This window comes from Acinonyx jubatus, chromosome B4, assembly GCF_027475565.1.
Source record: "Acinonyx jubatus isolate Ajub_Pintada_27869175 chromosome B4, VMU_Ajub_asm_v1.0, whole genome shotgun sequence".
In the NCBI taxonomy this organism is placed as follows: Eukaryota; Metazoa; Chordata; class Mammalia; order Carnivora; family Felidae; genus Acinonyx; species Acinonyx jubatus.
Window position 1 is genome coordinate 129,112,937 of NC_069387.1, and position 20,387 is coordinate 129,133,323.

At 58.0% G+C, this 20,387-nt stretch overlaps 2 protein-coding genes across 4 annotated transcripts in view; one reads left to right on the plus strand and one right to left on the minus strand.

Annotated features, from left to right (window-relative positions):
* TRIOBP (TRIO and F-actin binding protein) overlaps positions 1 to 3,686 on the plus strand; it is a 50,638-nt gene extending 46,952 nt beyond the window's left edge. For both annotated transcript variants that reach the window (XM_027070787.2, XM_027070796.2), the window contains 5 exons: positions 271 to 430; positions 506 to 619; positions 1,150 to 1,236; positions 1,975 to 2,141; positions 2,957 to 3,686. In XM_027070787.2, the coding sequence (XP_026926588.2) occupies positions 271 to 430; positions 506 to 619; positions 1,150 to 1,236; positions 1,975 to 2,139 (526 nt within the window). In that variant the 3' untranslated portion in view covers positions 2,140 to 2,141; positions 2,957 to 3,686. The remainder of the gene's footprint in view (positions 1 to 270; positions 431 to 505; positions 620 to 1,149; positions 1,237 to 1,974; positions 2,142 to 2,956) is intronic.
* A 5,139-nt stretch (positions 3,687 to 8,825) lies between these two features.
* Positions 8,826 to 18,787, minus strand: LOC128316497 (uncharacterized). 2 transcript variants are annotated; one of them, XM_053226773.1, is made up of 3 exons: positions 18,267 to 18,787; positions 10,601 to 12,923; positions 8,826 to 10,498 (listed from the first exon to the last, which is right to left on the minus strand). In XM_053226773.1, exons 2-3 carry the CDS (start codon positions 11,341 to 11,343, stop codon positions 10,315 to 10,317), a joined length of 927 nt encoding a protein of 308 aa, XP_053082748.1. In that variant the 5' UTR covers positions 11,344 to 12,923; positions 18,267 to 18,787; the 3' UTR covers positions 8,826 to 10,314. The 2 variants fall into 2 exon arrangements, with proteins under 2 accessions (XP_053082748.1, XP_053082747.1); XM_053226772.1 differs by having other exon boundaries at positions 8,826 to 12,923.
* Positions 18,788 to 20,387: the final 1,600 nt, after the last annotated feature.

The following is a 20,387-nucleotide window of genomic DNA, read 5'->3' on the forward strand; positions in this document are numbered from 1 at the left end:
CTAGAGCTGGGCTGCAGTACCACCCTCGGCCAGTAGGTGTCCCTTCTGGCCACGCAGCACAGTTCTGGGATGTTAGGACCTGGGAGGCCTTTGAGGCTTAACTCAGCCCCTCATACGGGAGGCACCTGCGGCCCAGAGAGGCTGTCACCAGGTCACAGCCCCACAGTGGGCTGAAGGCAAAACTAGGGCGGGAACCCGGAGTCTGGAGCTGCTTTGAGTCTATCTTGCCCCGAGTCCCATGCCGTCCTTGCCGTCCTCCGCCCCGCACAGGTCGGACATGGCGGCGCTGAAGCGGGAGCTGCAGGTGCTGTCGGAGCAGTACTCACAGAAGTGCCTGGAGATCGGGGCCCTGACACGGCAGGCCGAGGAGCGTGAGCACACGCTACGGCGCTGCCAGCAAGAGGGCCAGGAGCTGCTGCGCCACAACCAGGTGAGCCTGGCCTGGGGTGGGGGGCTCCGGGGACGGCGGTCCATCGTCCCTGCGCTGACCGTCCCTGCCCCCCAGGAGCTGCACGCCCGCCTGTCAGAGGAGATCGACCGGCTGCGCGGCTTCATTGCCTCGCAGGGCACCAGCGACGGCTGTGGACGCAGCAGCGAGCGGAGCTCCTGTGAGCTGGAGGTGAGCGCCCACCCCTGTGCGGGGCAGCCTGGCTGGTTCTCGGGGCCCCGACAGGCCGGCTGTGCCCTGCGGCAGGGAGTGGCATCGTTACGCGGGGCTGGGCCCCAGGGAGGAGAGCCCTACAGCCAGAGTCCAGCCCTCCCCTTCGGGTCCTGCCCCCTCCAGTATCTCCTCTGTAGAATGAGGCTGGCACCCCCCCTTACTGGGAGAGGCTGGAGTGAGAAAACGTGTGTGATCCTAGGATCACCCTCGTGTTTTATTTTATTGTACGAAAATTTATATATGGCTCTACTCTGTCTGGAACTTCTGTAAGTCCTTCATATCTGTTAACTTCTTGAATCTTCGAACCAGCAAGGAGAAATCAGAGAGGGCTTCCTAGAGGAGCCTGCCCATGGGGTGCGGTGGGTCTTGGTGCAGGTTGGGGGTTGCATCTTAGGGGCCTGAGGCAGAGAGAGCCAGGCTGCAGGGTGCCGTGGGCCGGGGTAGCCCTGGCCTTTGGCCCTGGGTCAGCCTGGCGCCCATGACCCCAGGTGCTGCTGCGGGTGAAGGAGAACGAGCTCCAGTACCTGAAGAAGGAGGTGCAGTGCCTCCGGGATGAGCTACAGATGCTGCAGAAGGTAGGGCCTGACTGGGGGCCACTGGGGAGGGAGCCTCTGGACCCACCTGTGAGCACTCCTTGCCTCCTCATGTCATGGCTCTCCTCGGGCCTCTCCCGAGGACAAGGTGTCCTTGTCCCTATTTGGAGACAAAGAAATAGGCTAAGAGAGGATAAGTGACTTGCCCACGGCCACACTTGCTTTTATTTATTCGGCAAATTTTTATTGAGCATCTACTGTGTGCCGGGCACCGTGCTAGGCGCTGGGGAGACAGCTGTGAACAGAAAAGACCCAAGTCCCTGCGGGGTGGAGCATGCGTCCCAGTGAGGAAGCTGCGTGGCTGGCAGTGGGGAAGGGCCCGGATTTGGGTCCAGGGTTGTGAGCCTGGCCTGCCTGGTGCCTAAGTCTTTGACATCCTCTGTGAGCATGTGTGAGTCAGACTCAGGGAAAGGGCCCAAGGCTTGGGCCAGGCCGACCCGGTTCACATCCTGGCTGCTCACTGCCGAGTGGCCTTTGCCTCCCTGAACCTCAGCTCCCGTCTCGAGAGGTGAAAATGATCCTGGAGGCTCACTGGGCCGTGCTGGGAGGGTGTACTCAGGGCTAGGGGTTACCGAGGGGGCACCCCAAGGGACAGGGCCGTAGGGCCGTGCAGGGGCCTGGCTGCTCTGTGCCGGCAGAGAGCGCCGTGGGCCTGGGCCAGGTAGGCGGGGCCAGGTCGGGGAGGCCTCGTGGCCTCACGGCCCCTCCACGCCCTCCCAGGACAAGGAGCGCTTCACTTCGGGAAAGTACCAGGATGTGTACGTAGAGCTGAACCACATCAAGACACGGTCAGAGCGGGAGATCGAGCAGCTGAAGGAGCACCTGCGCCTTGCCATGGCTGCGCTGCGGGAGCAGGAGTCGATGCGCAACAGCCTGGCCGAGTAAAGGTAGGTGCCGAGTGGTGGGCACGGCCGAGCGGGGGCGAGGCCAAGTCGGGCACTGGGCCTGGAGGTGCGAGCCCAAGGCTCATCCACACCCGACTCGCCGTGCCAGCGGGCCCAGGGCGCTTCCTTCTCGTGGCCTCCGTTTCCCTTTCTAGAATGGGGACAGCCACACCCGCAGCCTCATCAGCCCGTGGCCCTCCTCCCCGCTGCTGGCTCAGCTGCGTCGGCCGCGGTGGCAGGTGCCGTGCGCTGGCCCCACCTTCAGGCCGGGCAGCGTGGCGCGCATCCCTCACCGGCCACAGCGCTCCTTCCACCGAGCTCCACAGCTCCGACATCACGGATGGAGCCTGGCCCCCGACTTGGTCTTACGGCCATCTCTGATTTACCAGGCTTCGGAGCATTTTTATGGTGGCTTTCCTAATGCCGGGTCTACCTGGAGCTTCTGCTTTCTTTCTTTCTTTTTTTTTTTTTTAATTAAAAAAGGTTTTTTTTAGTGTGTATTTATTTTTGAGAGAGAGACAGAGTGCAGGCAGCAGAAGGGCAGACAGAGGGAGACACAGAATCCGAAGCGGGCTCCAGGCTCCGAGCCGTCAGCACGGAGCCTGACGCGGGGCTCGAACCCGCGAACCGCGAGATCGTGACCTGAGCCGAAGTCGGACAGTCAACCGACTGAGCCACCCAGGCACCCTTAGAGCTGCTTCTTTCTGACCAGTCCTTGTGGACTTCCTGAGACGCGCAGGAAAGGCCACCCTGTGGGCCAGGCCCAGCGCCGCCCTTGCCTGGCCTAAGCCTGCTGCTCCCCGACTCTTGTCTTCCAGGTCCTGGTGGCCCAGCCCCGCAGCAGACGCCCCCAGACTGAGGGGACCAGTCAGTCGCCCTCCTTCCTGCTGGATGGAAGTCAGAAGCCAAGCTTTCTCCCCACCCGCTGTGGGCCGCACGTGCACTCATCCCCACCACACACACGCACATAGGTGCACACACGCGCGCGCGCGCGCACACACACACACACACACACACACACACACACACACACACTCTGCGTATCTGAGCGCGCCCCTCGCACTGGGTCTTACCTTTTGCACCTTCTTCAGGATTTTATATGTGAAGAGATTTTTATATAGTTTTTTTTCCTTCCCCCCCCCACACTTTATACTTTGAAAAAACCAATTCCTGGACGTTGGCTCCCCCTCTGTCTCCAGCCACGGGGGGCTCAGGCTTCTGGGCCTGTGGCCCTGCCCCAGGGGGTGGGGGGGGTCCAGCAGGGGCGCAGCAGCGGCCACGGCACCGTTGACTCTGGTGGGAGAGGCAGGGAGCCAGCCAGCCACCCTCTTCCTACCCTACCTCCCACTAACTACTTCCTGCCCCGAGGGGACCCACACCTTGGGACTCTGGACAGAGGGACAGATGGGCAGAGGGAGCCGGCAGCTCCCTAAGGCTTCACCTCCTCCTCTGAGGGGGTGCTGGGCACGGAACCACTGGAGCCGCCCCATGAAGGCGTTTCTCTTCTGCTCCATGAGCCTTCTTAACTTAATAAAATATTCCCGCGGCTCTGGCGTCTAGGATGGCTGGGGCAGGGCGGGTTATGGAGGTTGGGGCTTCACCACCCTCCCCACCCCCCCCACCGGCACTCCTTCCTGAAGGGTCGCCTGGGAGCTCTGAGGGCGGAGTTGAGAATCTAGTTCCTCCGTCAGGGCCACAGCTTTGCAGCACCACGTGGGGTTTGCAGACCAGCCGCCGCAGGCGCGTCACCAGGGAGCCGGTTAGAAACTCCCGAGTCCGGGCCCCGCCCCTGCCTACTGAGTCAGAATCCACACTGTGACACGGACCCCCGGCGATTCATGTGCACCTCAAAGCCTGGGACGCCCTCAAAGCCTAGGCCTTGGAAAGAGGAGGGGAGCTGAGGCTCTGTCTCTGACCTGGGGCCAGCCGCATCCCCTCTCTAAGCCTTAGTTTGCTTTCCTGTCAAATGGTTGCCTTTCAGCCTCCGTCCTCTATTGAGGCTGTGCCCAGAGGTCACGTCCAGCCCTGGGCACGGTGGGGGCGGGTGGTGGACGCGGCCACCCCAGGCCCACCAGGCTGGAGGCCTCGTCCCAGCTGGCCAGCTGTGCGGCTCCCGAACCCTGGTCCCGGTTTTGCCAGCCACTTCAAGCCCAGCCCGGCTGTCCGATCTGCAGGGCTGTAGCGAAGGGGGGAGGGCAGGTGAGCTGGCCTCACCCCCCACGGCCTTCCCCATCAATCCGGGCCGGGCACCGGGGGAGGTGAACAAGGACTGACCCTGCCCCCACCGAGGGCACAAAAACAGGTTGGGTCCCGGAGGTCGTGGGCACCCAGACGGGACCCCGACCCAGCCTGCGGATCGGAGAGGGCTTTTGAAGGTGGCTTTGAACTATGTCTATTCTGGATGGAAAAAGCAGGAAGGGCATTCCAAGTGAGGGAACGGCATGAGCAAACGCCCTGTGAACATCCCTGGTGTGTCCAGGGCAAGACCCACAGGGGAGCAACCATGTGGGTTGTGGGGAAGATGTCCCATTCCCTGGCCAGTGATGGGTTTAGGAACGGGCCCGGGAGGCAATTCCAGCCAGTGAGTTGAGGGGGAGGAAGACTTGAGTGGGGGTGGAGGGTTGGAGGGGGTCATCTGGGAGGTGTTCGTTGCTCTTAAGAAAAGGGTACAAGAAAGGGAGGGCCTCTCTCTCCCCGCCTTCAGACCGTGTTGGGTGAAGTCCCCATGTCGCCACCACTTTGCCTCATCGATACGCTAAAAACGGCCAAGTAGAAAGAAGGAAGAACCGGGACCCCCGAGCCATCAAATCGTCCAGCCTCGGCACGGCCCTGGTTTGGGACTTCTTGTCTCTCAAGATACGGAGCATCCCTGAGCCACTCAGAGAAGGGGTGTCTGCACCTGGCTGCCCCAAGGTCCAGATGGTTGACACCAGATGAGCCCCCACTGCCCGTCCTCACCATACTCTGTTGCCTCCCGCCAGCCCCCTGACATCTCTCCACTCCGTCCTCTGCCTCCAGGACCGCCTTAGCCCAACCCGGGGCCCCCCCCATCTAGCACGTGGGCCGTGGCAACATCCTTCTCGGTGCCTGCCTCCCACCCACCCCCTCCTCGGCCTCCAGGACAAGCTGGACAATCGGGCCAACGTGGTAAAAATGCTCCACCTCTGAATGAACGAGTAGATTGTGGTCCGTTCGTACGTTAGAATACTACACGGCGGTAAGAAAAGAATGAATGCTACACGCGAAAACTTGGGTGAATCTTCCAGACAAGGTTGAGTGAGGCAGCCAGACACAAAAGAACACCTGCGGTACGATTCCGTTTATGTGAAGTTCAAGGCAGAACTGTCACTATGGTGACGGTCATCAGCACAGCGGGTGCCTCTGGGCTGGGGACGGACATGGGCTAGCAGTGATCACGAGGGAACTTTCTGGGGTGCTGGCAATGTTGGAGATCTTGACCTGGGTAGGGGCCACGTGGGTGTATACACATGTAAAAATGTACCACGCCGTGCACTTGGTGATTTGTGCATTTGTGTGAATCGTGTCCCAAAAAAACCCCCCCAAAGACAAAAAACCTAGGGTTCCAGCAGGTGCCCGGGTGAGCTGCCCTGGGGAAAACCCAGTAACCTGTCACACGGGGGAATTTGGCCAAAACCACGCGATGTGGCTGCGAGGTCCGGCCTCAGGCAGCCAGGGATGTGCTATGGAAAAGAGCACAGGCTGAGGTATCATGCCTGCCTGGGTTCAAACCCCACCTGCTGCCTCCAGCTGGCTACGTAAACCTCCCTGAGTCACATCCCTCCCTGGGCGGGAGTCCCCTGAAGGCTAAGTTGGGTTGGACATCCAAGATGGCGTCTTCACTCATTTGTCTGCTGCCTCAACTGGGATGGCTGTGACAGCTAGGGAGCCCCTGGGCAGCTGTCTCCTCTTCTCCACGTGGCCACTTCCCGTGGCCAGCTAGGGCTTGCTCACGGGATGGCAGTCTCAGGGAAGTCTGCAATGTGACTTCTTTCACGGTGGTTGACTTCCCCGAGAGAGAGTTTCAGGAGACCCAGGTACCATCTACAAACTTCTTACGACTGAGGCTCGAAAGTGCTGTGGTGTCGCTTCCATCACATCGGTCAAAAACAGGTCACGGGGCCAGCCCAGATTCAAGAGGAGGGGACCACACCAGGGCATGAATGCTGGGCGCCATCTTTCTTCCCCACTCCTGCCGAGAACTCTGTGGAGTTGTGTCCCTCCGCCCAGCCCTCTGATGCCGGAGTTCCCCGGAGTCTGTCCCCAGCTCTCCTGCCACCTTCCACCTCTTCTCCTCGAATGCTCATCGTTGGCTCTTGGCCGTCCCAGCCCAGACCTTTCTCAGGAACGCCAGACCTGAGCAGCCTCAGTCTCGAGGCCACTGCCAAGGCCCTGTCTTGCCTCCAATCTGTGGCTCTTCAGTTAGTTACAGGGAGCCACAATCAGCACAGAGGATGCAGCAAACCCAGGCTGAGAGGTCAGGGGAGGCTTCTTGGAGGAGGCCGTGCTGGTGCTGAGCGGGAACTAGCTAGGCTAGGAGGGTGGAGAGCATATTCCAGGTCGGGTGAACATCGTGTTCAAAGGCACGTAGGAACGTAAAAGCCCATTCAGCTCCAGGGCCCTGCAGCCGCTCTGGTGGGGCAATGTCACCCCACAGTGCCCCCCCTCAGGAAGCGCTACCCCTGCAGACCCTCCCCCTCCCCCATCCTCCCTTTTCTCCCTTCTCCCCTGCTCTGAGCCCGGATGCCCCTCCCTCAGCCTGCACACACCTGCGGAAGGCACCCCCCCCCCCGGGGGGAGGCGGGGGTGAGATCTCAGGCCCACGTCCCCGTCCCCGTCCACGGGCCACCAGCCTCCATCACCTCCTCGCTCCTAGCTCTGCCATGCGCGAGTTCTCAGTTACAGAACTTTTCCGTGCCTCGGTTTCCCCGCCTCCAAGTTGCGGATAGCCGAGCGTGCCTCACGGAAGTATCGTGAAGCACCAAAATGAGCCAATCCACGTAAAAGGCTGAGAAGAGTGGCAGGGCCTAGCGGCGTCATGCAAGCATCGGCTGGTGCTGTCCCTGTGACGGTTGCCACCGTTCCTGGGGGTCACGGGGACTCCCTGAGACAACAGGAGTGAGACGTACAACCCGGGGCCCGGAATACAGGGCGCGTTTCGAAAACCGCAGCCGTTGTTGTGTGGTCTGCAGTCGGAAGTCAGCTGGACGCCCCCGCCCCCCGCCCGCCCCAGGAGGTCTGCTTAAACTTGGTCCAAACCCCAATTCCAAGGCCCGCGAGCATCCAGACCTCTTCCTTCCATTTTGCCCGGTTCCCACCTGTCACTTCCCTCTCTCTCAGGGCAGGACGTGTTGCCAGGTCCGAGGCCAGACCCTTCAGTGCAAAAAATAGTCTCGGAGAGTGTCCCGTCGAGGAGCTCACCACGTCTCGCCTCTCGCGCCATCACCACCGCTGGCAGGTGGGGGGACACCCGGCAGCCTGGGGGGAGTCCGGCCTGGCCAGCGGGTAGCGACCCTTCCTCCCCACTGCGTCCCGCCCTTGGATGCGGCGGTTTATCCTTGTTCATTCTCCCCTCCTCCCGTCCCCAGACGCTTTGCTCTTCCCCTCCCGTCCGATCTGCGCCCCATCGGCCTGGACTTTTTCTTTTTTTTCCTAAGATCCGTTTATTTTAGGGAGAGCAAGACAGAGCATGAGCGGGGGAGGGGCAGAGAGACAGGGGAGACCCAGAATCCGAAGCGGGCTCCAGGCTCCGAGCTGTCAGCCCAGAGCCCGACGCGGGGCTCGAACCCACGGACCATGAGATCACGACCCGAACCGAAGTCACCCAGGCGCCCCTCTTTTTTTTTGTTTTTCTCTTTAATGTTTATTTATTTGCGAGCGAGAGAGCTGGGGAGGGGCAGAGAGAGAGGGAGGCAAAGGATCCGAGGCAGAGCTCCACGCTGTTAGCGCGGAGTTCGAGGCGGGGCTCGAACCCACGGAGTGTGAGATCATGACCTGGACCAAAGTCAGAGGCTTAACCAGAGGAGCCACCCAGGCGCCCCACCAGCGTGGGCTTTCTGAAACAGAGCTGGCGGCCGTTTCCCCTCACGAAGCCCTGCCCAGTCCCCTCAAGTCTTGGCACACGAGCCCCTCAGCCTGCCCCTTTGGACTCCCTGGGCCCCAGGCTTCCCCAGGAAGCCCCCTGCCGCCCCCGAGGGGGACCAGCCATGTCCTTGAGTGCCTTCCCTGCTCTCTTCCACACCTACCTGCCCACTCCCTGCCTCTCCCCTGGTAGAGCCGGGACTTGGAGCAGTCATCATCTGCCACCTCCGGGAAGCCCTCCCAGATACCCCAGTTGGGGCTGACTGACGGCTCTGGCTTCCACAGCTCCTCCACTGGACGTGTTCTTTCCACATGGCTCTCCCAGACTGTGAGACCAGCTCTGGTCCTCTTCTGCTTCCCCAGGGCCCAGCACAGAGCACACGGAGCCTCCGCCGGAGGCGCGTGTGTTGACTGACTGACTGAGCGGCAGACCAGAAGCGGGCGACTACGCAGCCAGGCACCCTCTAGGCAGGGCACAGCCACGGCCTCGGCCTCGCCGGCACACCGGATGGCAACGGGCCGGGTCTCCTCGCAAACCGACCGGGGCGCCTGGCAGCCGGCCCGAGGGGCTGGGAGCGGACGGCAGGGCCCGGGGTGGAGCTCTGAGTCACGCTTGTCACCCCGGCGTCCCATCTGGACTTTATGAGGGCCCTGCAGGCTCGGAGGCCAAGGCGGGGAGGGGCGGCCGGCTTTGACCGAGCTCTCGCCGCGAGCAAACATTCTGGAAAGCATCCCTGTTAAGGCTCACAACAACCCTTTGAAGTAAGCACCCGCTGCTGTCCCCATTTTCCAGAGGAAACTGAGGTTCAAAAGGGGGACGTGACTCACCCGGGTCAATAATTCAGAGGCTCACATCTCGGCCCATCTGTCTCCAGCGCCGCCTCCCCTCTACCTGTCACAGCGTCTGCCTTTGGTCGGCCCGGTGAGGCAGGGGCACAACTATCCCCACTTTCGAGTTGAGGGGCCCGAGACTCAGGGCAGCAAAACGAGTCACCCGGTCACAGAGCTGGTTGCGTCCCCGAGGCCTCCCCGCCCGGGGGGGGGCTTCCTGAGCTGACCGAGGGCGTCCCATTGGACGCTGCCCAGAGAACAGGTGCTCCGGGTCCCCCAGCTGGGGGCGTAGGTGTGAGGCGAGGTCCGGGCGCACCTCTGCTGGGATGACTGGAACGGGCTCCACGCTCCTGCCTCAGTTTCCCTAGTAAACAGAGCAAGAGCTTCCTCCCCCTGGGGACCAGGAAGGCTGGGGGTCCCCAGAAAGGACAAGAGGGGGTTCCAGAGGTGCCTGCGTCCCTGGCCGGCCCTTGTCCCCTCACCATCCCGCAGCTCCAGACTCACCCCACGTGTCATGGGAGGTGCCAAAGCCCTTTCCGTGTTGTTCCCTGCCTAGACCTCCGGCCCCGCTCCCTCCACTCCCGGCTCTGGCCACCCTAGACGCAGGCAGTCGGCTGCCTCCTCCAAGCTCCCCTGTGGCTCCCCAAGGCCAGCATGAGTCCTGGCTTGGCCACCCGCTGGCCCTGTGCCCTCGGTCGAGGCGTCTCCAGAGCGAGGCCCCAGCCTGCAGAGGGGGGAAGCTAGCTGTGACCTCCCGGCCTCCAGCCGGTTCTCACGTGCTCCCGATTCCTTAGGGGGAGACAGGTGGCCGGTGTCACCAGCCCCACGCCCAGGGACCCCCCCAGAACTCGGGCCGACCGCGTGGTGTCTATCGCCTCTTGCCTCTTTTCCTCCCTTCCGTGGCTGTCGGCGTCTACACAGGACCATGCACTGCAGCACCGGAAATAGGAAAGTCACCCCCACGCGTGCCATGATGTTTAAAATCTCTCCGGGGAGTTTCACGCCCACACGCCCCCCCCTCCCCCTCCCCCCACCCACAGTGAGAAAACCCAGCACGAAGGGGCCCCTGACGCACAAGAACCTGGGAAAGTGTTTGCCTCCGGGAGGGGGCGGGAAGGCCGGGGAGGGGGGACAGAGGTGGAAGGACACTCATTCCGAGATCATACGCCTTCATTTGGCCTGAACTGTTTTTCAGGTGCACGCGACACGTGTCCCAAAATAAATACAAGCCGGGCGCCCGAGTGGCTCAGTCGGTTCGGCATCCAACTCTTGATTTCGGCTCCGGTCGTGATCTCACGGTCTGGGGGTTCGAGCCCCGGGTCGGGCTCCGCGCTGATGGTACAGAGGCTGCTTGGGATTCTCTCTCCCTCTCTCTCTGCCTCTCCCCTGCTCGCTCGCTCGCTCTTTCTTTCTCCAAGCCAATCGAGAACCTTAAAAAAAATAAGTGACAGTTAAAAAAAAAAAAAATGAAATAGCCCCCAAGGGAGCCCGGGAGGGGGAAGCCACAGCCGGAGCCTGGTTCAGCCACGGACCTTCTGTTGACTCGTTTGCGTCTCTCCTGAGAGGAGATTAACAAATGGAATCGGGCGGGGTCACGAGGGCGCTGGGCCTGCACACGCCTGCCCGCTGAGCGGCAGCCCGTGGCATCCCTGTTAATGTCCTGGTCGGGCCTGTTCCGGGCGCCCGGGTGACGCAGAAGTGAAGGGACACACCCTCGCCCCGCTTGGGGACAACAACGCCCGCGCGGGCTGATGGCACAACCGTCCGGGCTAGGGGATCCCGGGCGGGCGGCAGGCAGAAGGGACGCCGGCCCCCGGGGTCTCCCAAGATAAGGAGGCCCCGGCAGGGGACAGAGCGGGGGAAGGGGGGTCCAGGCTGGGGGACCAGGCTGGACACACCTGTAGCCACACCGCACGAGCGGCAACAGATGCGCGGTCACTAGCGCCTGTGCGCACCCCCGGCCCGTCCGACACACGCGCTCGCCCACGCTCCCCTGGCCCCGTGCACAGCCCCGCACGGGCCTGGACGGGAGGCAGGTGCTCGCCAAGCAGGAAGGCGTGGGGGTCAGGGTGTGGGCTGGGGACGGACGGTGGACTGCCTGTGTGACCCCAGGCAGGTCCCTGGACCTCTCTGTGCCTCCGTTCCCTCCCCTCTCACCGGGGGACAATAACAGCACCGACCTCATAGGGGCGACCTGAGGATTCGATGAGGCAGTTCCTGTACCGTCCAAGGGCTGTTCACCCGTACGATTTCTAGCGTCGGATCGGGTCACCATCTTGAGGTTCGTGGGTTCGAGCCCCGCGTCGGGCTCGGGGCTGACAGCTCGGAGCCTGGAGCTGGCTTCGGGTTCTGTGTCTCCCTCTCTCTCTGCCCCTCCCCGGCCCACGTTCTCTCTCTCTCTCAGCTGCCTTCGCAGACCTGCCGAGAAGGATAGACCCAGGCTGATGGGGGACCAGGAGCCACACTCTAGAGCCACTGAGTCAGAGGCTGCTGCTCTGGAGGGCGCGAAGCCTCCAGGCTCACGGAGCGTGTTCTTGGCCTGGGAGCCCGTCGAGGGCCGGCACAGGTGTCCCTGCGCCCGGCAGGGAGCCTGGTGCCGAGCAGGGGGCCCAGCTCGTGGCAAGAGTTGACTTCCTGTAGACAAAAGTCGTGTGGAATTCCGAAGAGTTGCCTTGGGGGCTGGCCAGTTCGTCCTCCCCTCCCCTCTGAGCTGTGCGTTTCGTGAAGACGGGGCTCACGCGTGACTTGCCTTTGTCCCCAGAACCAGCTTTTGGCAGAGCGGTCGTCAGGGAGTGGATTAGTGAGGATGTATTTGATTGTGAGTGGCAATGACAATAAAAGAGAAAGATATTTATTTATTTTATGCAGAAAAGTCTGAAAGGAAGGGTGCCTGGGTGGCTCAGTCGGTCAAATGGCTGACTCTTGAATTTGGCTCAGGTCATGATCCCAGGGTTGTGGGATTGAGCCCCACGTCTGGCTCCACGCTGAGCATGGAGCCTGCTTAAGATTCCACACCCCTCTTCTTTCTCTCTCTCTCTCTCTCTGCCCCTCTCCCCTGCTCACATACCATCTCTCTCTCTCTCAAAACTAATACATAAGCATCTTCTTTTTTAAGTTTGAAGGGAGGGATCCCAGGCTGAGCCACAGCGTCTGGGATCCACTGTTTACATAGTTAGATCTAGGACCCAGGCTCCATCATGCACAGCCTCCATTCACAAATGCACCTCATGGCCCAAAATGGCTGCCCTAGTGCCAGCCAACACATCTGCACCCCAGCCAGCAGGTAGGAGAAGTGAAGCGAAGAAGGGACGAAGGGCCTAAGCCAGCTTTCTCTCGGGGAAGTTCTAGCACAAAACTTCCACTTATATTCCTTTGGCCAGAACTTGGTCACGGGGTCACTCCAGCCGGAAAGAAGCTGGGAGAGGCAGTCTCCACTTCAGGTGGGCCTGGGCCGAGAGGCTGTGTCACTGTGCTCTGAGGGGGCCCAGGGTGTGGGCTCCACATTATCAGTATTTGCTCACTCAGCCGTCTAAGAGGCAGAGAGCATTTTGGGAAGCCTTTGTCGGGCTGGGGACACATCACCTGTACCCAAAGAAGGAGGGACTCTGGTGGCACCCCGGCCCGTACCACCTGTGCAGAGAGGGGCCGGCAGTAACTCCCGCTGCCCAGAGCTCAGCGGAAGAGTGAGAAGGACCAGGTGATGGTGAAAGGCATGCTCTTTAAAATCCAACCTGTTTGGGGGCGCCTGGGTGGCTCAGTCGGTTGAGCATCCGATTCTCGATCTCAGCTCAGGTCTCGATCTCAGGGTCATGAGTTCAAAGCCCACTTTGGTCTCCATGCCGGGCATGGAGCCTACTGAAAAAAAAAAAAAAAAAAAGACCGTTATTTACCATACAAGTGAGTTACGTGAATTTTTGAAAGCGAGAATGAGCAAATGAGCTAAAGAGAAGAAAGGATCATCATAAATCCACCACCTAGAGCTCAACTTCATTCCTGTGTCGACTATCTTGTCAGTTTGTTCTATGATCCTATGGACACACATAGCTGCCCATTCTTATACGGTTCTTTTCATGGAAAATGTACATACTCTTCATAGGCTCGCACTACACATAGGCTATTTAAAAAACCCCGAATTCTAGGAGCTCCTGGGTCAGTCGGTTAAACGTCCGACTTCGGCTCAGGTCGTGATCTCACGGTGCGTGAGTTCGAGCCCCGCGTCGGGCTCTGGGCTGATGGCTCAGAGCCTGGAGCCTGCTTCCAGTTCTGTGTCTCCCTCTCTCTCTGCCCCTCCCCCGTTCATGCTCTGTCTCTCTCTGTCTCAAAAATAAATAAATGTTAAAAAAAAATTTAATAAAAAAAATAATGAACATTAAAATTTTTTTTTAAAAAGTTGTGATCTCTCAAACTACATTCAGAAATAAGAAATTCCTACTTTAAAAAAAAATTAAGCAAAGCCATACGGAACTGCCAGTCAAAGCTTTGGAGGAGCGGGAGAAAATCCACAGCTCCCACACTGAATTGGCGTACATCTTAGCCAAAAGGGAAGACACTCAGCACGCTTATGAGTCTCTACAGCCTTCTTGTGGGTAAACACATCATTTCTGTCCAGGTGTCTGAAATACCAACAATGAGGACAAGTGGTGACATTTAAACCGCACTGATCACGTGTCAGGCACTCTTCTAAGTGATATATACATGATATACATCATTTGATGTATCACATGATATATATCGTTCATTATATACCTATTACATACACATATCTGTATACACGTACGTATACATTTAGTCTTCATGGAAACTCTACCAGGCAGGCGCCATGATTCCCCCCAGTTTACAAGAAGAGAAACTGAGGCACGGAAGGGTCAGTTTGCCAAGAGCCTCATACCTGTAAGTGGTGAGGCGGGGATTTAAACCCAGACAGCATGAATCTGTGGTGCTTGGGACTCATCACTATGCGAGACTTTGTGGATTTCTTGTGGGTGGATGAGGTCCCCTGAGTTTCAAGGAGAGAACCCACAGGGCCCAGAGAGGGTTAGAAAACGACTTTGGGTCACACAGCAGATTTGGGTGCTTCATCCCCCCGAAGTGCCTTCTACGGTGTTCATTGTATTGATTTATCTTTTCAGTGTTTATTTTGGAGAGACAGAGCACGAGCCGGGGAGGGGCAGAGAGACGGGGAGACACAGAATCCGAAGCAGGCCCGGGGCCCTGAGCGGTCGGCACAGAGCCCGACGCGGAGCTCGAACCCACGGACCGCGAGATCGCGACCTGAGCCGAAGTCGGACGCTTAAGCGACTGAGCCACCCAGGTGCGTCTACTTTCTACGCCGTGAGAGATCGCGACTCCAATATTTTACATTTTAGAACTCTCATACAGTGAGTACAGAATTCTCGGCTTCCCTAATTCGATTATTTGGAAATCTTGGATTCGAGGAGTCTTTGCCTTTCGTTGCCAAAAGCTGGGGCTAAGGGAGGTCACGGTTCCTTCCTCTGGGCAGCCAGGAAGCGGGCTGCCTGGAGGACACTGGAGCGTTGGGAGGCAGCTGGTTTAGGCCTCTCAGGGGAGAGGGACGGTGACCCTTTTGCCATCTTGTCCTGGAATCTCCGGGCTTGTTTTGTGTGTTACTTTCAAATGCCCTAGTCCCCCCACCCAGGGACCCCTCCTTATCTCCTCCTCCAGATGGGCTCTTGCTCGCGTGAGGGGCCCCAAGGTCAAGCCCAGCTGCCTGCTGTGAGAGACAGAGCACGTCCTGAGGTTCGGAAGCTGGTGCTGACATTGGGTGTTTTTGAAAAAAAAACAAAAAGAAAAGAAACGCGAACGGTCCATCCATGTGCCCTGGGCTTCAACGGCAGGACCCGTACGCCGGGTGACAGAAGCGGGGCCCCAGGCTTAGGACAGCGCGCTCCGGGGCCTCTTCTGGGAGACCCCCACCCCCAGGGCCTCCCGTGAACGTCCTGGCTGTGACTGTCCTGTCCGGCCAGTGCTTGCCCATGGCTGGACACGAGGGAAGATGGGTGGGTGAGCCCAGCAAGGAAGAGGTCCCAGAGCAGGGCTAAGCGGGAGACGCAGGCAAAGCCCACAGGCAGAGCTGAGACTCACTGTCCTTAATAGAAGCCAGGCGCGACCGCCAGCTCGGGACAGGGTTGGGGTTTGGCCTCATCCTGAGATGGATGTGGGACGAGGGCTGGCTCAGGGGTTCTGGAGTGGGGGGGGACAGCCCATGGCATGAGTCTGCAAGGGGTCTCCGGCCTGGAGGTGCCAAGGGGTGGGGCTCTCAGGATTGGGAAGAGCAAGGGCAGGTGGGGATGGCGTTCGGCTGGTACCCTGCCTCTCTCCCTCGGGTTGGAGCCGAAAACAGGCTTTGGTGCCGCGTTCAGCCTTGAAAACTTGCCCTCCAACTTACTCTGTACATTTTCAAACCTATAGATGAGCTGCAAGAATCGTACAACAGGGGCGCCTGGGGGGCTCAGTCGGTGAAGCGTCCGACTTCGGCTCAGGGCACCATCTCGCGGTCTGTGAGTTCGAGCCCCGCGTCGGGCTCCGTGCTGACGTGCTCAGCGCCGGGAACCTGCTTCGGATTCTGTGCCTCCCTCTCGCTCTCTGCCCCTCCCTCCGCTCTGTCTCCCCCAAATAAATAAACATCAAATAAGAAATAAAATAGTATAAAAAAATAAAAATAGAATCCGAGCTCCAATCAAGGATCGCGCGTTGCGTTTAGTTGGGGAGTTTCTTTTGTCTCCTTTCACCTGGAACACGCCTCCTGCCTTTGGCCGTCTCTCATGACTTAACGAGGCCTGTCGTCTTGGAAAACGTCCCGCGGTTTGGGTCTGTCCAGTTCTTTTCTCATGATTGGATCCAGGCTGAGTTTGAACGGTCTAAGGCTCCTGGCTCCTGGGGGGAAGCTGTTCTCCGGGCGTGTGGACTTAACGTCGGGTGCCTGTGACCTGGCGGAAGGGTGCCCGCCCGGCTCCGGGACTGTCGTCATTTCTAAAAGTCTCGGGTAACCCCAAAGGTGACAAAGGTGATATTTCTGTGGGGTACAAGTGCACACCTCTGCTTGCTCCCGGGATCAAAGAGCTGCTGATATTGACTTGTCTATCAATGATTTGTTCGTGTCTTTTCTCCCGCTGCCGGGGTGGGGGGTGGGGGGCGGGTACCATTTTTCTCTTAAGGATTTGTAACCACTATTCCCTACGCTACAGATATTTACCGTTCATCATATTTACTCTGGAGGGTTTCTTTTCCGTATTATGTTTTGCCTTTTCATCATGTGTGTGTTTTTGGACATTATGAAGTCTCTCTCTTTTTTTTGTTTTTTGTTTTTGTTTTTGTCCAAGTCTCACATTTAAAAAATAGTATTATTGGGGCGCCCAGGGGGCTCAGCCGGTTAAGCGTCCGACCTGGGCTCAGGTCCTAATCTCACAGCTCGTGAGTTCAGGCCCCGCATCGGGCTCTGTGCTGATGGCTCGGAACCTGGAGGGAGCCTGCTTCGGATTCCGTGTCTCCCTCTCTCTCTGCCCCTCCCCTGCCCGTGCTCTGTCTCTCTCGGTCTTTCGCAAACAAATACGTGTTTAAAAAAATAAAATAAAATAAACAAAAAGTAGTAATATTTCTTTTAGAAAATAATCATAGGACACCAAAAATATTTGGGGCGGTTTGTAAATTTGTGCTGTCGTCACAGGCCGCTATTAACCCCGGTTATGCCTTTTTTTAACATTTTTATTTATTTATTTATTTATGTAATCTTTATCCTTGAGAGACTGAGCGTGAGCAGGGGAGGGGCAGAGAGAGAGGGAGACACAGAATCCAAAGCGGGCTCCAGGTTCCGAGCTGTCAGCACGGAGCCCGACGCGGGGCTCGAACTCACAGACCGCGAGATCGTGCCCTGAGCCGAAGTCGGACGCTGAACCCACTGAGCCACCCAGGCGCCCCTCACTTTATTTATTTTTTAATTGGCATCCAAGTTAGTTGGCATATTGTGCAACAATGATTTCAGGAGCAGATTCCAGTGATTCATCCCCTACGTATGGCACCCAGTGCTCACCCCAACAAGCGTCTTCCGTAATGCCCCTTGCCCATTTAGCCCATCCCTGAAGGCTCTGTTGTCATTGCAAAATGCATGCATGTCGTTCACCAAATTGAAAACAACATAGAACAATTTTAAATAAAAACTTAAAAGAAGAGAGCTGTACAAAGTAAAAACTCAGAGCCCATCATGACGCAGGTCGGCTTGTCAGAGAAAACGGGCAGGGCTACCGTGGGGGGTAAGCGCGCACACATCCATGGCCCCCCCGCCCAGCTCGGACCCTGGCCACAGTGCTGTGCAGTTGTCTCTTTAGCCGATCTCTCTTGGGCACCGGCGTGCATTTACTGGTAAGAAGCCCAGTGTCTCCCTCTTGAGGTTTCTTCCAGAACAGTCTGATAATCCCAGGGGATCACGCAGTCCAGAGGAGGCCGGTCTCACTTCCACAATGCCCCGTCCTGCCTGCCCCTGAGCCCCGAGGTTACAGCCCTCTCGTTTATACCAGGAGCTTAGTCCTCGCTCCCTGAAGTGGGAATGACTCCAGCATTGGGTGGGTCCAGCATGGCTTCCAGCCCCAGAGGCACATGGAGTCTGCCCCCCACCCCCACCCACCGTGAGGCATTGTGAAATGCCTTGGGCTTGGGTCACCTGGCCACACCCCTTTTCCCACAGAGTGAATTCCCTCTCTGGGGGCATAGGTGTCCTCTTTGCCGGCTGACCTCAGTCAGGACTCTCCCAATTCAGACGGCAGCTAATCTGACCCACTGACCGGCACAAGGGAGAACCTGGGCACCCGAGCTCGCTCCTCCCGGGGCTCCCAGGCCAGCTACAAGTGTGCCCGCTTCATTCCCAGATTAAAGGAGGGTCAGCTTTGACGGTTAGTTAAGAGCATGGGGCCAGACCCCTTTAGGCAAGTTCCTTCCCCATCCGTTAAAGGACAATAATAGAAGAGGTAATACATCAGCACTATGGACAGAGCACTTAGCACAGCCCCCGGCACATAGTAACTGCTCAATAAGTGTGAACTATTATTTTATACCCAACATATATAGGATCTCTCTAATTTCCCTATTTTGTAAAAATGAGATCGCCCACACACATTTTTCTTAGCTTGTTTTTCTCAAGCAGCCTTCCAGAGACATTTCCCACATCTCCTCATGCAGCCTCCTCACCTGTGTAAGAGACGCAGAGCCCTCCAAAGGATAGCGTCCATGAAGTAGATTAAGCCATCTCCGTAAAGTCAAAAGCCTTAGTCTTTTCCTTGGTGATGCCTCCCGTTGTATTAAATCTTAGGAAGTTCGTTCGAGTTTGACTGTGAAGCTGTCCCCTGCATTTTTATTCCTGCGTCTCAGGAGTGTTTGTCTTTCTCTCCATCATTTGATCTCAGTCCACACGGGATTGCAAATGTCTCCCCACCACGGGAGCAGTGGGCGAGAGGTCAGCTTCCATCGCATGAGGAGGGGCCGGGAGAGCTGTCTGTTGGGGCAGGAAAGGGGAAGGCCGGCCAAGCAAGGATCCTGGTGTCAGAATCCCCGGCCACGACCGTCTTGGGACCCACCCCATCCTCGCTTCCGCTCCAGGAACCTGGGAGTCTTTCTGGTTCCTCCCTCACCCCCAACAACAAACCCTTTAGCAAGCCCTGTGGACTTGTTCTCTTAACTATTTCTCAGGTCTGCTCCTTCTTTCCACTTCCAGGGCCGCCTCTTTAGTTCAGTACCCGCACAGCTGAGATGGCCCACCCCCCATCCGTTCTGCCCTTGCCTCACCCGTCACCCATACTGCAGCCTGTGAGAAGCAGTTGGAACCACCTGGCAAAGCTGCAGCTACGCTTTTTGCCAACTCCTTCCTGTTTGCACCAGGACACCTGCTGGAGAAGAGTCACAACAACCCGGTCTGGAAAGCAAGAAACCAGCAACTGGAAACAACCCAAATAGCCAACCAATACGGTGGTGTATTAGTCTCCTGGGGCTGCCGTAACAAGTGTCCCCAGCTTGGTGGCTTAAAACAACACAACTCATTGCCCCACAGTTCTGGAGGTCGGAAGTCCAGGGGCGCCTGGGTGGCTCAGTCGGTTAAGCATCCGAGTCCTGATTTCGACTCAGGTCACGATCTCACGGTTCGTGAGATCGAGCACCGAGTGGGGCTCTGTGCTGACAGCGTGGAGCCTGGAGCCTCCCTCAGATTCTGTGTCTTCTTCTCTCTCTTTCTGCCCCTCCCCAGCTCATGCTTTGTCTCTCTCGGTCTCTCAAAAATAAATAAACTTTGAAAAAAAATGTTTAATGTTTAATAAGTCCAGAATGGGTCTCACTGGGCTTAAAGTCAAGGTGTCAGCGGGTGTGTGTTCCTTCTGGAGGCCCTAAGGGGAGGATCTGGTTTTTGCCTTTTCCAGCTTCCAGAGACTTCCCAGAACCAAACACTCCAACAGGGGCAGCTCGGGGGACCCCTGGCTCGCAGAAACCCTGTGTTCTGTCAGGATCGGACATTTTGAAGATGGGACAGGTGTGGGAGGCTGACAGACCAGGGTTCCTACTGAACCTCTCCCTTTGCAAATCACTAATAATACCCATTATATAGATTTTTGCTTAAGAGTTCAATATGGGAGCTGATGTATACACCCAGCATCTAATAGATGTTCATCTCTGGAAAAGAAAGAAAGGGGAAGGAAGGAAGGAAGACAGAAGGAAGAAGGAAGGAAAGGAGGGAGGAAGGGAGGGAGGAAGGGAGGGAGGAAGGGAGGAAGGAAGGAAGGAAGGAAGGAAAGGGAAGGGAAGGAAGGAAGGAAGGAAGGAAAGGAGGGAGGGAGGGAGGAAGGAAGGAAGGAAGGAAAGGAGGGAAGGAGGGAAGGAGGGAAGGAGGGAAGGAGGAAGGAAGGAAGAAAGGGAGGGAGGCTTGTGGGCTCTTTCCATCTTAAAAGCCAGCAATGATGGGTCAAGCCTCTTTCGTCATGCCATCACTCTGGTTCAGGCTCTCCCCCCTTCCACTCCCCCCATTTAAGAGCCCCTGTGATGACCCTGGACCCCCTGGATAATCCAGGCTAATTCCCATGTCAAGATCAGCAACCTTAATTCCTCCTTGCTACGTAACAGAACACGTACACAGGTTCCAGGGACAGGATATGGATGTCTTCAGGAGTCGTTCTATCACAAGGAGAACGGAGACAAACTGTGGCCTTTTCCTCTAGTAGAAGAGAGGAAACAGTCGCCCTGGGACAGTTGCCCCGGGCAGCGGACCTCACTGAAGACTTCCTTGCCAAAACCCCCCGACGTGGTCCCGTGAGGTGTCTCCAGGTCCCT

Coding starts and splice junctions, on each gene's coding strand:
- LOC128316497 (XM_053226772.1), bottom strand. CDS start 11,343: ATGGTGACCCGATCCGACGCTAGAAATCGTACGGGTGAACAGCCCTTG.